Source organism: Pelobates fuscus, chromosome 2, assembly GCF_036172605.1.
Source record: "Pelobates fuscus isolate aPelFus1 chromosome 2, aPelFus1.pri, whole genome shotgun sequence".
Taxonomy (NCBI): Eukaryota; Metazoa; Chordata; class Amphibia; order Anura; family Pelobatidae; genus Pelobates; species Pelobates fuscus.
The window spans coordinates 370,119,598-370,138,079 of NC_086318.1; the positions used below are offsets into that span (position 1 = coordinate 370,119,598).

An 18,482-nucleotide genomic window follows, 5' to 3' on the forward strand; every position below is an offset into this window, starting at 1 on the left:
AGTCAGGCAGGACACGTGACCGCTTCTCACGGTCATTGCCCGCCTTCCTGTTGCAGCCGCCTGATGAGCCGCGCGCGGCTCGTGCAGCAGCAGGGCCGTGCGCGGCTTGAACATAGGACCCCGGCCGGCCCCTGGACAGGGTAAGTACCGCTACAACTCTGGGGAGTAAGTGATTATAGCAATCCCCAGAGTGTGGGTATCCCTTCCCCCAAGCATGAGCCAAGGCTTCAAGAAAGGTGCAAGTAGGTCTGTTTTATTGAGGGCTACCTGCCCAGTATTTATGCAAGTGTCCACCAGGTGGACACTCCCCTAGGGGACCTGATGGAACAATGGGACACATATTGGATATTAGCCAATCACAGACAATACAAACAAAACACTCCCACAGTGACATCCCTCCTCTCTATCCTCGAGATAATTGGGAAGTAATCAAATTATCTCCCAGGACAGAGGCAAGACTCCATTAACCACATGGTTACAAAAAGACATAAAATTACACAATGTTACAATTACTACATAAAACATATACATGCAACATATTCCCAGATAGCTTAGATCTGAGCGTCCATTATTACAGAATGGCGCTCAGATCACATACATACAGTTTAATCGCCATGGAGCCAAAGTCTTTTCCATAGCCTTTTGTTACACGAATAGGCTCCATGGCATAGCTATCTGGGGTAGCACTACTCACATACTGAAAGCCCCGGCAGAAATACACAAATAAACCTTTCTGCAGGGTAAAATACAGCTATCAGCACAGGGGCCATAGTCGGAAGGCAGGAGGCTAGCCAGTAGTCCTCTCCAGGCACAAGTGGTGAAGGGCACTTCGTCACAAAGGCTATCTCCCACCCCAACACAGGCACAGCAGAGTAAAACACACAGGATCATTATAAGTCCATCTCCCGCACTAGATGAAGCCACGTGTCTGGAAGAATGTTTCTTAGAAATATAAGTACTATATTTATATTGGTCTGCTGTGAGTAAAATCAACATTTTAATTGCTACTAATGATTGCACAAGAGATCCTGCCAACATGATCTGGCACACCTCTTGTCCATCATGGCAAATTAAGCTGCTTATATAACCCCATCCAAAAGCAAACAAACAACCTCTTCTCCTTTACATCACCGTTTTTTCTGATGCTAGGAATGGTACTCACAATCAAGAAATTAACATGTTCAGGATCATGAATGTCAGTTCTCCAGAGATTGGAATTGGAATTTCAGCCAATCACCTGATCTGCCCAATTTCTGCCAAATTGCAGTTCGGTCCAAAACGAATCTCTAAAAGCTATACGCAGATATTGGATTGTGTTAGCAGCTGATCTGTGTCTTCCTTCAATATATAAAAATCCACCATTGATTAGCTACAATAGTGAGGCATATCAAAGACATTTTGACAAAAATCTAACCCCTGATTATGTTATTAATGGGACAGTCCACTGCCAAAAGTAAAGTTCTATTGAATATTGAAATCTGAACAAGGAATAGAGCAGTGCTAAACAAACTAAGAACACTAGGATGGGAGGCAGCACACCTGATAATAGGGGAATCCCTCCAACCTCAAAGAAAACTAGAACAAGTCAAACAACAATATACAGGTAGCACCAAGAAAAATACTCCAAACACAATAGTATATAATAAGAGCAATAAAAGCAATGAGAGCAATACAAAACCCCACAGGATATAAAAAGAGTCCACAATAAAACTTAAAAGAATAAAAAAAAAAAAAAAAAATGGTACGGCACAGTCTCAAAAGTAGCAATAGATCTTCTAGTCCTGTTATGGGACTTTCTTGGTAGCTTCGCTTAATAGCAGAATATGAAAAAGAAGCAGAAACAGAGGCAAACCAATAGTGCAATATGGTAGTACGGAGTAGGACAAACGACACCTATATAAGATGTCAACTCACATATGGTAGAGCTATAATCAGCTCTAGGTAAAACAGCATGCAGTGGTATACAATCCCCACTTGCAGGAAATACCTCTGGTTTTGGTACACAGTAGAATGATGGTAAATCACAACTGGATAACGATGAGGTAGATCATATGGAATGACAAAAAAAGCAGCCAATAGTGCTCTCTGTATAGATAGGTAAGTATCAACAAGGTAAATAAAAATATACTTACAATAGAATGAGCAGACTAACCGCTCTATGTATCAGACCTGGGTGGTATAATTCCCACCAATGATTTCTTTGGTTGGTTGTCCACAGTAGCTGATGGGTCCAGATGTCAGGTAAAATTATAAAGATAAATAATAACAAGTTCTAAAAATATATGGCTAAAAGGCAGGTAGTGAGGTAGCCAAAATACTTTATTTTAACAACAGCATAAAAACCACAACGCCTTTCTCCCGTTAGGGCTTTCTCAAGTGGTAAAAGTGTTTTTGATATACTATTGTTTTGGAGTATTTTTCTTGGCGCTACCTGTATATTGTTGTTTGACTTGTCCTATTGAAATCTGCACTATTTCCAAAATGAAAAAAGGACACACTACTCAAATAAAGCTTTTCGCCAAGCTATAGTGCTTTAGGGGTCTTAAGTGCCCTCTTTAATATCAGCCTGAATATCAGCTGGAAAATCATGATACTTCTAATGTTTAGTTGTGTAACACGCAGTCATATTTATTTTTCTTTGAGTAATATTTCTCCTATATTTATCTGTTTCCTTTTGTGTTAAATCCATTTTTATCGAGATCAATATATGTAACAGTTTTCCCACACAGGGGAAGAGGTGCATGAATAGTGAACAGGATGGTAAACAGTACCCATTTCACTTTTCATCTTACTTTTGTTGGGTTTCTTTCCTATTTCCCCCTCTTTTTTCTCTCTTTTATTTGATGAAATATATAAATACAGAGGATACAGTGAAATATATTCAATATATAGTAGTAATGAAATCATGGAAACAGTGTGTAAAATCTGGAAAATACAAAATCTTATGAGGCATGTATGTCCCTGAAATCACTATAAATCCAGAACAGTGGTGGTTATCATCCCACCCCCGTTGCATTTAGGGATAAGGTAGCAGGGATTATATATCTGCAGTTCAGAAAAGTTTGCCTCCACTGGGGGTTAACAAGTGTTGAGAATGTGCCAGTGATTTGGGGATGTGGAGATACAGGGTTTTGAGTCTGATTGTGTCCTGCATAGTGTGCGAATAAACAAAAATGGGATACAGCTGAATGACTAAAAAACAAAAGAATACATTGCACATAGTGAAGTACAATAACAGCAATTGGATTTAGCCCACAATGATTGCACTCACAAAATATTGTAGAATAATGCGCCTTTAATCCCACATGGGGCTGAAGTAGCGTTCACCTTCCACGGATAGGTAACTCTGTCTTCCAAGAAATGGGAGTATGCCAGTTGAAGTATAAAAAGTTTTATTATAAGGCAATGACAAGCCTTAATCAAAAATAAATAAATTAAAATTAAAATAAACTGCAATCTAACGCGTTTCGTCCATACAGATTGGACTTCCTCAGAGATAATTGTGCAGTATAAACAGTGATATAAAACAAAGCATGCATAATCCCCACCCCCAACAGAGTTCCTTTAAATACAACCAGTCCGTGTGTTGATTGGAGAACTTTCTCATAGAAACACCTCTCCAATAAGGGAATATTACCTCCAGATGATCTTCACATGAAAAATTTGCGGCAAAGTTCAGCTGTTATCTGTCCGTGTGCATATGATTGCTTTGCGTTCCAAATGTCCATTTCCGGTTGCGTTCCAAATGCGTATTTCCGGTTATAGATGTCAACAAACGTCATGGACGCTAACGTTGCGTTCCAAGACTTCGATATATGCGTTCCAAGCAACAAACCACTCTAATAGCTTGATAAACTAGAAAAAATCTTGGAATAATAACAGCAATCAGCAAACAAACTCTCATGTTTCAAATTGAGACACATATATAACAATATGTATATATATTGTTATATATGTGTCTCAATTTGAAACTTGAGAGTTTGTTTGCTGATTGCTGTTATTATTCCAAGATTTTTTCTAGTTTATCAAGCTATTAGATATATGCGTTCCAAGCAAACCACTCTAAGTCTTGGAACGCAACGTTAGCGTCCATGACGTTTGTTGACATCTATAACCGGAAATACGCATGTGGAACGCAACCGGAAATGGACATTTGGAACGCAAAGCAATCATATGCACACGGACAGATAACAGCTGAACTTTGCCGCAAATTTTTCATGTGAAGATCATCTGGAGGTAATATTTCCTTATTGGAGAGGTGTTTCTATGAGAAAGTTCTCCAATCAACACACGGACTGGTTGTATTTAAAGGAACTCTGTTGGGGGTGGGGATTATGCTGGCTTTGTTTTATATCACTGTTTATACTGCACAATTATCTCTGAGGAAGTCCAATCTGTATGGACGAAACGCGTTAGATTGCAGTTTATTTAAATTTAAATTGATTTATTTTTGATTAAGGCTTGTCATTGCCTTATAATAAAACTTTTTATACTTCAACTGGCATACTCCCATTTCTTGGAAGACAGAGTTACCTATCCGTGGAAGGTGAACGCTACTTCAGCCCCATGTGGGCTTAAAGGCACATTATTCTACAATATTTTGTGAGTGCAATCATTGTGGGCTAAATCCAATTGCTGTTATTGTACTTCACTATGTGCAATGTATTCTTTTGTTTTTTAGTCATTCAGCTGTATCCCATTTTTGTTTATTCGCATATCTGTATTTGAGGTTCGTTTGGGGGAAACCTCTTGGGAAGCTGTATCCATCTCACACTCAGTTAAGTACTTTTGCATATTTTTTTACCATTGAGTTGGTTAGGTGCATTTGTATTTCTTGTGTGTTTTGTTTCCTTTTTTTTCTTTTTTATTTATGAGTCCTGCATAGAATGGTCTGGGTGTGAGGGTAAGAGAATAAAGGGAAAATTAGAAAAAAAAAAAAGGGGGGCGGACAACAGGGGTGTCAGGAGGAAAGTGTGGAGAACCGCCCCCGGTCACTGCCCCAGCCCACCACGCTCCATGGGCCCCCCGTATGACCACCCTGTCTGGGCGCTCGTTTTATTTCTCCAGTGACTCAGGTATTAGCCAGGAGGTGTACGAAATCGTTAGATGAAACATGGCACAGCCAGTAAAACCATCGTTGTGTGTATCTTTCCCTGTCTTTTGCCAAAATTGCTTTCATGTCTTTGAATTTCCTTGTGTCTTGGGGTTCGCGGTTGTCTCCCAAAGATGGGGATGATCACGGCGTTAAGGAGTCGTGGGATCACCAATCTTTTATAGGTAGGTGTCGACATGGTAGTGTGGTGAAGGAGAAACGGGGCTGGCGACACCTGCAAGCATTGGCTTGTCCCCTCCAATATCACCAGTCCGATTGTCTCCCAGAATGGTTTGATAAGGTGACAGTCCCACTAGATATGGGAGAAAGTTCTAACTGCCTCTCTACAGTGCCAGTAGGTATCTGGTATTGCGTGGTCTCGGATGTGAAGAACAGCAGGAGTAACATGCCAACCACGGAGTCTATTGTATATGGGTTTATGATCTTATCCCATTCTGCCTCTGTAAGTGTCATGTCAAGATCCTCTTCCCATTGTCTGAGATAGGGTGCCATTAGGAGGTACATGCCCGTTAACAGTGAGGAGTAAATACGCTAGATGGCTTTCAGCGGTACCTTGTCTTGTATGCAGAGGGATTCAAAGTGAATTCTGTCTCAGAGTAGGCAAGGTTTCTGTGGGATTGACCAAGCGTATCGTATTATCTGTTCTCTTGCCAGTACGTGAAGGAACGTATGCCGAGGTTCTGGGAAATGCAGAGTATGGATATATGTCTCATTTAGTGCGAGAGAGGTCCTTGATTCCCTGCTGAGAAATCTGGGTTACCATCACTGTCTGCACAGCAGCTAAGTAGTAGCCCTGAATGAACAGGCACCGTGTGATGGATCACTTGCTATGCGAATTTCACCTATTCATTTGGGCTATCGGTGGATTAGGCACAGCAAGGGAGCATTTGGCGTACTGATTCGGCGTGGTGAGGAAACACTAATTTCTCACTGCATCATACACCAATAGCCCATATGAATGAGTGCCCCCCACAGGACCAGCATGCTAAAACCTTTTTTGGTACAGTGTTGCTAAAAGGTTGCCTACCCCGTCATATACCACATCAATAAAGACTAATCTCATGCACTTCCCTATGCAATTTCACATCAATTTCTTGCTCATGATTAAATATCCAGTAATAAAAAAAAATCTCATTTCCTTTTTTATTCTTAGTTTTGCCTCATGTTTATCTTAAATTACAAGTCAATTTGTCCTCCTTCCTCAGTATAACTCATAGTTCATCTAATTTTGCAATTAACCCCACTTTATATATTTCTTTATCATATTTCATCAAATAATCCAAAAGTTAAATGGACACTCTAAACCCCCTAACAACTGGTTATTGCTGTAGTATTATTGTGTCTATAGGCCTGGAAGATATAGCAAGCTGCACTTGGCTAAAGGTAAGGAGACGAGAGGGCAGGGAACAGGGGGATATGGCTTGAAAGGTGCAGTGTTGGGAGAGTATTACCCAGCCCACCTGCTTCATGGTCTATGAGATGGTGGATGTGGGACAAGTGAAACCCTTCATGAGGCAGAGGTAGCAGGGCCCGGTTTGGAGAGCCATAGTTCTGTGAGTGCTTGGAAGGTGAGAGAAAGTGATATGAACAGCTCATGAACAAATGTGAATGACTTACCACTAAATGTTCTTTCAGCATGTGTCCATAGAAGAATTATGGTATAATAAAATTCCATCCATCTCATATTCTCAAAATAAAAATAAATTTTGTTAGCGAATAATAAGCACTACGTGGAGATGAAGACAAAAGCCTGTAGCCTCTGTAGTAAAGGGAAATAATATAGATGTTTTCTTTTGAACTGACTAGAATTAACTGGTACACATGCAGTGACTGTTATATGATAGGATAGAATGTTCATTATGACATCATCGCAGCCCTATAAATAGTCTGCTTCCATACTGTGACATCAGCAACTAATAGGCAGAAAAACAATTCTTGGAAACGTGAAGAGTTTCAACTGAAAAGGTCATGTACTAACAGCTGCAATAAAAAAAGTGTAAAAATTAACAATCTGGGAGAAAGCAAAATGCAATAATAAACAATACATCTAATTTTCTTATATTGAGATATATAGGCTGTTTATTACAGCCTTTTATTTATTCTACGGTATCCTTTGTGAGAATATATCAGGGGGTGTAGCTGATTAGTATTATATTAACCTTGGTAGCTGAGGTAGACTAGTACGATCTTCTCTTTTCTTTGGCTTTACATTAGATTCTGATTAGTGCAAATACTCTTGAAAAAAGTAAAAATGTAAAAAGTAACCGGCTACTATTTGCAACACTTTAGCATAGTGTTTGTTATTCTTTCACCTTTGCCATAATGTCTTCTACAGGTGATACTCGAAAAATTAGAATATCGTGCAAAAAGCATTTATTTCAGTTATGTAACGTAAAAGGGGAAACTAATATATGAGATAGACGCATTACATGCAAAGCAAGATAGTTTAAGCAGTGATTTGTCATAAATGCGATGATTATGGCTTACAGCTCATGAAAACCCCAAATCCACAATCTCAGTAAATTAGAATATTGTGTAAATGTGCAATATTCTAGGCTCACAGTGTCCCACTCTAATCAGCTAAGTAAGCCATAACACCTGCAAAGGGTTTCTGAGCCTAAATGGTCTCTCAGTCTGGTTCAGTGGGAATCACAATCATGGGGAAGACTGCTGACCTGACAGTTGTGCAGAAAACCATCATTGACACCCTCCATAAGGAGGGAAAGCCTCAAAAGGTAATTGTGAAGGAAGTTGGATGTTCCCAAAGTGCTGTATCAAAGCACATTAATAGAAAGTTATGTGGAAGGGAAAAGTGTGGAAGAAAAAGGTGCACAAGCAGCAGGGATGACTGCAGCCTGGATAGGATTGTCAGGAAAAGGCCATTCAAATGTGTTGGGGACTTTCACAAGGAGTGGACTGAGGTTGGAGTCAGTGCATCAAGAGTCACCACACACAGACGGACCCTGGACATGGGCTTCAAATGTCATATTCCTCTTGTCAAGCCGCTCCTGAACAACAAACAATGTCAGAAGCGTCTTACCTGGGCTAAAGAAAAACAGACCTGGTCTGTTGCTTAGTGGTCCAAAGTCCTCTTTTCTGATGAGAGCAACTTTTGCATCTCATTTGGAAACCAAGGACCCAGAGTCTGGTGGAAGAATGGAGAGGCACACACTGCAAGATGTGTCTAAAATATATGTGTCTATAACATTTTATAGATGTGTCTATAAAATATCTAAAAGTAAAAACTCTCTCTAATTTTTTTAGGTTATAATTTATTTTTCCTTCTTTTTAATATATGATGCTCTGATATTTTGAATCATTATATGCTACTATTTTAGTATCCTGAATCATACAGGCAGTTTTTGGGTCCTTCTCTTAGCCCTATGGTGTTTACACACTGGCAAGACTATTTTATCTACATACATATGTTTCTCTTTTAACACTAGCAGATTTTTTCTGCATTTAGTAGTAGTGACTATATACTGGAGATTCCACTACAGTTATACATTCAAGTCTCTCAGAATAATACCATAAGACTCTATTTTAATATTTTAATATGTTATACTCTTAACGTTCTGCTCCTTCTCTCCTACTAACTATGCTCATATTATGGTGTTCTATATGCTTTTGGGAACTAATTATATCTAGTGTTTGCTGTTTTTGAGTCACTTCTATTTTTTAATAAGCACTTATTCTATTACACCTTTTTATTACATATTTTTAAATGGAACACTTTGATGCTATCATATTCTGCTATAATGATCACCTGTTTCTATTTATTTATTCTGTATGTCCTCTGGTATACAAATGAGGACTTGCATGTAACTCATACACAACATATGGACAATGAAGTGTATACAGCATATGGACAATAAAGTTTTTTCTACAACGATCGAAATAGGAAATGTGAAGCCACGAACCGGAAGTACGTCATCAACATGAAGCCGCGAATGAGGGCGTCAAACAAGAGAGACGGATATCGAACAGGTGAATGAAGTGAAGCAACTACAGGGGGATATAAAAGACTATCAATGGACAGGTAATGACATTAGCAACTGGGGAAGCCTATAACACAGGCGAAACGCGTCTTGCTACGCCAAAGTGGACTTTTTTACTTAGCCACCTCGAGTGGTTTGATACAAGAAGCAGCTAGTTTTTTACTTTGAAGTTTTATTTGTATTTTATCTGCTAATTCCTTTTATTAAAGGAAGTATTGTCTTCCCACATTTTTTGGTGTGGACACTTTTCCTTTTTGGGACCACCAAAGGACGCAGAATCAGCCGTTACATCTAAAGGGAGTGGGATCCCTTCAAACTATCCCACAGGCGTTTAAACGGAGCCATAAACCTTTGGCTCCTTCTTTGAGAGTACCGAATCATACAATTAATACTGAGTTACTTATGTACTGTTGCACTAGGTGCTTGTCAATATTTTTGTCATGATTCGGGAACCTAACACGCTAACAGGTCACAGATAGTAAAGAGTGCAGTACCGGTCCTTAGAATAGCCGGGTTAAGCACACTAATAATAGTCAGGAGACAAGCCAAGTAAAGGGAGCCAGAAAACAGGAGAACGTGAAACAAGCCGCGGTCAAAGGAATGGAGAAAGCAGGAGAACCGGAATAACAAGCCAAATATACGGTAACCAGAGAGACACACGAGCAAAAACCAATACAGGTATCAAAGACCACAACAGGGCACTGAGAGACAGGAAAGGTAAGTATTTAAATCATGTGCTTAATTCTGATTGGATAACTTCCAATCAGAATTAACAATCACACGTGGGGGATATCTATACCTCCCACTATGATTATTGTGCTGTAGCTTTAACGCCAGGTCATGTGAGTAACCCCGGTGTTCAGATATTTGTGCCGGCTCCCAGCGTGCAGCGTTATACATGCTGCCACTGGGAGGAGGACGCGAGCGGCGTGTCAAGAAGAGAGGACGCCGCTCACTGACAGGTAAGGGGAGAGGGGAGCCCTGACAATTTTGTGTCTATACAGCTATTCCATTGTATTTTTGCCAATTATCACATATCTTGTACCCAGGAACCAAAATACTCCACCTACTGTGTATGTATATGTCTGTTTTAGATTTGTGTGGATAGAAAGGTTACCACACAGGTGTTTTGAGTTACTTGGTCAGTGTTTGGGTCACACACTTAGATTCTGTATTTGTATTTTATTAGAAAAACACCATAGCCTTGGGAATACTTGTTTGTACTTCTAAGATTATAGTGTTTGTTTAATGCATTATAAATAAATAATAATAATAATAATAATAATAAAAAAATAAAAAAATAACATGTCTATTCAAAGTCTTGGTGCCGGGCTTACCCCAAGATATACTCCTCTTGGACCATATCCACAGGACTGCAAAACCTAAGTTCCTGCCACCAGACACCCCCAGGGATGTCCTTCTCTGCAAGCACTACTACCAGGCTAAGGAAAGTGTGCTGCGGGCCTGCAGGACCCAGAACGCCCTGCCGGAACAATATAAAGGAATAGCTGTGCTCGCAGACATCTCGGCCTCCATGCTGAAACGGAAAAGATCCTTCAAAGGCCTATTGGAACAACTGCAAGCCCACCATGTCAGCTACAAGTGGGCATACCCCGTCAAACTGCTAATCAACAGAGGAAGCAAAGTCACGGTCATACAGTATCCTGAAGAAGGTGCCCTCATATTACAGACTTGGGGCATAGAAATCCATGGGCTCACCGAACAGCCACACTGACCCAAGAAAATCCACCTGGAATGGAGGAAGGCTCAGCGACCTCAGTGATGGATACCAATGAACTTTACGGCACATATTATGCTTGTTCACAGCAAAAATAATGCCTCACACATCATCTGAACAATATTGTTCAGAGCTCTCTGCTCTGCCTCTGCTAAAGCACACTGAACATCTACTTATTAGCTAACCTACTTGTAGCACTAATATTCATATAATAATGCACGCCAATATGTCACATTCTGACAGATGTCAAGCTGGTCACTCTTATCTCCAAACTAGGCACACACTATATCAGTGCTATTCAAGATGGCCTCTTGACACAGTTAGCTGAGGGGCACCTTTGGTGTCACTAAACCCCTTTACCTGGTAAGAAATGTTGTCATGGTTATCTGTAAAACTATAAATAAAACAAAAAACTTTACATATTGTTAATAATAACAGAAAAGGAGCACACCAGGGATATCCCATTTGGTACGAAATTGTTCACAGAGTGCTAGCTCTGGTGTATGTTGGCTCCTGTTTACACTTGTTTCAGGGGCCAACCCAACACATGACTGAAGACGGGTTCAAAAACTCCTCCCTGTGTGTTGGGGACCCTCTACAAGCAGCTTGTGTTAACAACACTGCTTTCTAACACATGATTTGGGTTACCAGGAGACACACAGTATGGGTAAAGAGAGAAGAACAGCACTGTGTTTGTGTAATTGATGCTAGCTGTACGATGTGCCATCCAAGAGACTCGGATAATCCAGGGTCTCACCACCGATGCCTAGCCCCCAAGATGGCTACTGCAATGAGGCCTACGGGTATGCATGCACCTGCAAGCCAGACATTCCATGTGGAGAGAAATAAGCAGGGCCAGACTAGCCCACCGGGATACCAGGAAATTTCCCGGTGGGCTGTCGGCACCTGAGGCCAGTGGCAGACAGCTGGGTGTGCCGGGGGAGCTGTGATGGTCGGTCACAGGGGGAGCTTTGATGGCGGCCGCAGGGGGAGCTGTGCTGTCACTGCTCCCCTGCCCTCGCACGCTACTTAATGAGACCGGAGCTGGAATATGACGTCATATTCTGGCCCCGGTCTCATTAAGCTGTGCGCTGGGGAGCTGAGAAGTGACAGCACAGGTCCCCCAGGGGCCGCCATCACACCTCCCCCTTAGGCCGCCATCACACCCAGTTGTCTGCCCTGCACAACAGGTAAAAAATAATGTGTGTCATTCTGTCAGTGTGAGTGTATGTGTGTGTGTCTGTCTGTGTCATGGTGTGTGTGTCTGTAATGGTGTGTGTCTGTCTGTGTAATGGTGTGTGTGTCTGTCATGGTGTGTGTTTCTGTCTGTGTCATGGTATGTGTGTCTGTGTCAGAGTCTGTCTGTGTCATGGTGTGTATGTCTGTCAAGGTGTGTGTGTCTGTCATGGTGTGTGTGTGTGTGTGTGTTTGTCAAGGTATGTATGTGTCTGTCATGGTATGTGTGTGTCTGTCATGGTGTGTGTTTCTGTATGTGTCATGGTATGTGTGTCTGTGTCATGGTCTGTCTGTGTCATGGTGTGTGTGTCTGTCATGGTGTGTGTGTCTGTCTGTGTCATGGTGTGTGTGTGTGTGTGTGTCATGGTGTGTGTATCTGTCTGTGTCATGGTGTGTGTGTCTGTGTCATGGTCTGTCTGTGTCATGGTGTGTGTGTGTGTCATGGTGTGTGTGTGTGTGTTTGTCAAGGTATGTATGTGTCTGTCATGGTATGTGTGTGTCTCTCATGGTGTGTGTCTGTCTGTGTCATGGTGTGTCTGTCTGTCATGGTGTGTGTGTGTTTCTGTCTCTTTCATGGTGTGTGTCTGTCTGTGTCATGATGTGTGTGTGTCTGTCAAGGTGTGCGAGTCTGTCATGGTGTGTGTCTTTCTGTGTCATGTGTGTGTATCTGTCTGTCATGGTGTGTGTGTGTGTTTCTGTCCGTGTCATGGTGTGTGTGTATGTCTGTGTCATGGTGTGTGTGTCTGTCAAGGTGTGTGTGTCTGTCATGGTATGTGTGTGTCTGTCAAGGTGTGTGTGTCTGTCAAGGTATGTGTGTGTGTGTGTCTGTCATGGTATGTGTGCGTGTCATGGTGTGTGTCTGTCATGGTATATGTGTGTGTCATGGTGTGTGTGTGTCTGTCATGGTATATGTGTGTTTCTGTGTCTGTCATGGTGTGTCTGTGTGTGTTTAAAAATAGTGTTTTTACTCACCTTTTTTCCCCATGACATGCTGGTATCCTCTTGACTCGCCCTGCCTCTATGGCTGAGCTCATCAAGCTTGATGATTTTAGCCAATCCAATGCTTTGCCATAGGATTGGCTGCAAAACACTACACCAATCAGCATCTCCTCATGGAGATGCATTGAATCAATGTATCTCTATGGGGAACGTTCTGCGCCTCCAGAGTGTGGAGGCTCGGAATGTAGGTGCTGCACACTGTGCAGCACTGACACAGGAAGCACCTCTAGTGACTGTCTGAGTGACTGTCACTAGAGGTGTCACTAGGAAGCAATGTGAACACTGCTTTTTCTCTGAAAAGTCAGTGTTTACATTGAAATGCCTGCAGGGACAGGTTATATACACCAGAACCACTACATTAAGCTGTGTGTGTGTGTGCCTGCTAGTGAGTGAGCTTGCATGCATGTGTGTGTATTTGTGTGTGTCTGCTAGTGAGTGAGCTTGTGTTTTTATGTCAATGAGCTTATGTATATCAGTGAGACTGTTTGCCTATGAGGCTGTGTATCAATGAGCTTGTGTGTGTCAGTGAGATTGTCTGTGTCTGCATGTGAGTATGCTTACTGTATAATTAAATGTTTTATTCTGGAAGGACCAATATTTTATATTAGAAAAAGCAATATATATATATATATATATATATATATATATATATATATCATCAATCATAACTTTTGGGGCTGGCATAGATTTTTTTTCCACCTACCTCTAGCCAGCCTGTTAAATTAAGATCTTGAATAAAAAAACAAAAAACATTATTAATTACTAAATTATCTATGTTAAGGTTTCTGAAAATATTTTTGTCTATCCCAAAAAAATTAAAAGGGTCAAATTTACCACATACATTTATTTCGTATATATACCAAGGTGTTGTGCTAGAGTTTCTGTTTCCCCATTCTAAAAAGTGGGAGAACATAACCGAATCATGTATAAGGAAGATATTGGGAAAAGATAATTGTAACGGCTACCCAGGTAGAGAGAGGGTATCTGCCGTTGGAGACGTCCTTTTTCCTGCAAGCTGCTGTGGAGAAGTAAAGCTGGTATAATCCCATCCACGATATCCAGAGAGAGAGTCAGGTTCAGCTGAAAAAGAGCAGAGTAATATTCCCAAATAATCCCCTTCCAAGAACGAGACGAGGCTACGTTTTGAAGGGTCAAGAAGAACTGAGGACTGGAACACCCAGCCTGCTTTTTATTACAAAGAGGTACACACAGGACACACCCAGGGGGAGGTTGAAAATAACCAATCATATGCATGGTAACACCCCCACGTCTCCTCCCCTCAGATAAACATATAACATATAACATAATTATAACATACAGTATTTGCCCAAGTTCTGGATGTACCCCAAAAACAGGGGATACACCTTTAAGTCTTGGTTAGGGTCTTGGTTAGGGGAACAACATGTCCAAATTTCAGCTCATTCGGTTGAGGGGTTCGGGAGTTATGGGTCTTTGAAGTTTTGACCGACCGCACGGATTTTCTAGCCGAAAAGAGTTCCACAAGTTTTGGCCCTGCGGTCGGTCTCCGTTCGCTTCTTAAAACTCCACGAAATCCTTGTCATCTACAACTATCTCGGTGTTCGCTGAACTCCCCATAGAAGATTAAGTGTAACTACCGAACGGCCAGTTGTTCGGTAGTTCCAGCACGAAGTTCTGGGCGCATGGAGGTCTCAGCGGTGTTCGCCTGTTTGCGTATCCGTTTTTAGTTCCATGCGTTCACAGGCAAACACCGCTGTTCGTGCACAAGATGGCCGCCAACACGTGTAAGTCCCGAAATAGCGGACACCTATATTTTACACACAAAGTTCGTGCTGAATGATACGAACGGCTGGGAACAAGCTGGGAGGTAAAATAGGCTTTTATTACACATCAAGGCAGTCCGGTGTTCGGTAGAAATATACTGATAAAGAAACGAATCAAACTAACGAATAGATGATTTATAATGCAATTCACTGTCTTATTCCACAGGGCTTAGGGGATGATGAAGTTCTGTTACAATAATCCTCCCTCTGAATTCCTCTCCCTGGTAACTCTGAGAGGAATTGTTCGAAAAAGGTACTCCAGTTTAGGAAGCAAATAAGATCTTTAAGTATTTATTCTCCCAAGCAAAGAGAGTTGGACTTTACTCCATTTATCTGTCAGGCTTTTAAGCTCTAAGAGGAGTGCATTATATTTTTCCTGAATCTGGTATTAAAATTAATCTTTATGCCAAGATAGGATATTGATTTATTAGCCCAGTTGAATCTAAAGCCTTCCGAAAGGGATGCCTTCTGTAGATGAGAAAGATTGTTATGAATTACTTGAGTCTTATGAATGTTTATAATTAGAAATAATACTGAATTCCTCTATACAACCCATCACAGCTGGATTAGAGACTTCTGTATTTGTCAAAGTCAAGATGATTTCATCCACAAACAGCGTTAATTTCTGTTCTTGATTGGCTAAATAGACACCTGAAATGTTTCTAGTGAGTCTAATATATGCTGCCAGTGATTCTATAGATAGAATATAAAGTAAAGGCGCTAATGGACAGCCTTGTCGAGTTCCGTTTCTAATAGGAAACCAGGTAGAATCTAAGCTATTGCTGTAGACTTTTGCTATAGGACTAAAATAAAGTGACAGTGCAAGATCTTTAAATATTTAGTTAAATTCCAAAAGCGGAAAGGGTAGATGACAAAAAATTCAAATTTACTCTGTCGAACGCCATTTCAGCGTCGGCCGCGATAAAAACAGACAGAAGAATGTCTCTATTAACCCCTGTTTTTACGTTTAAAATCTTACGGATGTTATCGCATGTCAATCTCGATTTGATAAATCCTGATTAATCTATATGAGTTAGGTCAGAAATAAATAAACTTAGTCTATCAGCTAAGATCTTAGAGAAGATTTTTATATCTTGATTTATAAGAGGGATTGTGCAATAATTACTTAAATAACAAGGATCATTTGCTGGTTTTGGGATTGGTGAAATTGTAGCACTCAACATATCAGCTGAAAAGCTCCTGTAATTCTCTTTTTCTGCAAATAAATTGCATAAAAGGGGAGTAATCATTAATTTGTACGTTTTATAAAAATGTGCTGTAAAGCCGTCTGTCCCTGGGGCCTCGTTGTTTTTAATATTCATAATAATTTTAATTTCTTTAACCGTGATGGGTTTGTTCAGAGTATTCAGATTTTCCAAATCAATTTTAGGGAGAGACAGTTTAGCAAAAAAAGAACCTAAATCAGTAGGAGTAATTTTTTTTTTAAGTTGTACAAATTTTGCAAGTTGTGAAGGTCTGCTAAATTAGCTCCTCTTGCTTTCCTAGCTTTAGCATACAATTGGATGAGTTACCCCCTCATGACACATATGAATGATGCCCAAAGAATCTCATTAGAAACCTGAACATTATCGTTTGTCTTAAGAAAATCTTTAACCAGATGTTCTAAGTGGGCTCTATTTATTTCTATCAAAAGGATAGTCGTCTAGTTTCCATTGCGGTCTAAACTTAATTTGAGAATTATTATCTATAATTAGTATAGTTATAAATAGATCAATACTTAAATAACTTAAATGTACTTAAAAAAAAAAAGTGAAATCCCTGTCTTTTGGATGTTGAGTTCTCCATATATCATATAAATCATAATTAGAAAAGATCTCTTGTAATCATTTGGAGCGAGATTTATATAAATTTGACATACGCCTAGAAATTTTTCTCCAACTTAATATTCTAAACTGTATTCCAGTCACCACCAATGAGAAAAAAAAACACTTTTTTTTATTTTCTCCACTTTGGCAAAAAGTTACTTTAAAAATATATGGGAGAAATAATTTGGGGCATATAAATTAACAAATGTATATGTAATGTGTAACGGACCGTTTCAGCATAAAAGGGGAAAAATCAGTTTAGGCGATAATCCCCTTTAGATGGACCAGCAGCTACCATAAGCACCAACTTCCCGAACTCCCAAACTGCACGAATTCACCAACTCTCGAACAGCAGACACACTAACCCTGGAAGCAGCCGAACAGGAAAAGCAATATGGACAGCTTACACTCCTGGCAGTCGGCATACAGTCCCCTTTCCCCCCAAGAAAGAGACACACTCCAGCTTCAGGGTTAAACAGCAACAACACTGATTTATTCACACACAGGCTTATATGAGATTCTCCCATGCAAGGGAGGGGTTTACAGTACACCAATCCAGTTTAAGGTACAACCCACACATCTCCTCCCTCCAACATATCTGTTAACACAATTAACAGGGACATAGTTTTACCCAAGTTTTGGATGTACCCTAAATACTTGGGGTACATCCACAAATCCAATATCTCCAGATAGCCCTAGCCTGGAGGAACAACATATGTTAAAATCAGCCCATTCGGATAAACGGTTCGGGAGTTATGGGACTTTAAAGTATTGACCGACCGCATGGGCAAAGTATCCGAAAACAGTTCCATGCGTTTTGGCCCTGCGGTCGGTCCCAAACAGGTGAATGAAACATACGAATTACTGGTGTTATAGAGACTAAGGGGAATTCGTATGAATCCCCTAGTTCGTACGTTTCTTTCTACCGAACGGCGGGTCATTCGGTAGTTTCCCCACGAAATCCTGGAAGTCTGGAGGTCTCAGCGGTGTTTGCCTAGTTGAGTGTCCGATTTCAGTTCCAGACACTCGACGGCAAAACACCGCTGTTCGGTAGTTAAAGATGGCCGCCGCCACGTGTTTGTTTCCCGAATGGCGGCCACCCAGAGGACAAAGACCACACTGCACTGATTGCCAATTACCCGTTTGCAACATTGTTGCATTGCCTGTGTACTTATGCACAAAGCGTTGTACGATCAGATTACACACATGTGCCATGCACGGCACATGTGTCAACTTGCCCAACTTCAATGCCGCTATCAAATTTTTTCCGTTGTCACACACCACTTTGCCGATATCCAGTTGCTGCGGAGTCAGCCACTTTTCCACCTGTGCGTTCAGGGCGGACAGGAGTGCTTGTCCGGTGTGACTCTCTGCTTTCAAGCAAGTCAAACCCAAGACGGCGTGACACTGCCGTATCCGGGATGTGGAATAGTACCTGGGGAGCTGGGGGGGTGCCGTTGATGTGGAGCAAGAAGCAGCGGCACAAGAGGACTCAGCCGAGGAGGTTATGGAAGAGGATGGAGTAGGAGGAGTAGAGGAGGTGGCAGCAGGACTGCCTGCAAGTCGTGGCGGTGTCACCAACTCCTCTGCAATGCCACACATTCCTTGCTTGTCAGCCGTCAGCAGGTTTACCCAATGCGCAGTGTAGGTGATATACCTGCCCTGACCATGCTTTGCAGACCAGGTATCAGTGGTCAGATGGACCCTTGCCCCAACACTGTGTGCCAGACATGCCATGACTTCCTTTTGCACAATCGAGTACAGGTTGGG

General features: G+C 41.2%; 1 protein-coding gene across 1 annotated transcript in view; it reads right to left on the reverse strand.

Annotated features, from left to right (window-relative positions):
- Positions 1 to 6,868, reverse strand: part of LOC134585913 (inactive serine protease 54-like) — a 54,236-nt gene extending 47,368 nt beyond the window's left edge. The window contains exon 1 of the mRNA XM_063441395.1: positions 6,731 to 6,868. Coding sequence (XP_063297465.1) covers positions 6,731 to 6,797 — 67 coding nt within the window. The 5' untranslated portion in view covers positions 6,798 to 6,868. The remainder of the gene's footprint in view (positions 1 to 6,730) is intronic.
- Positions 6,869 to 18,482: the final 11,614 nt, after the last annotated feature.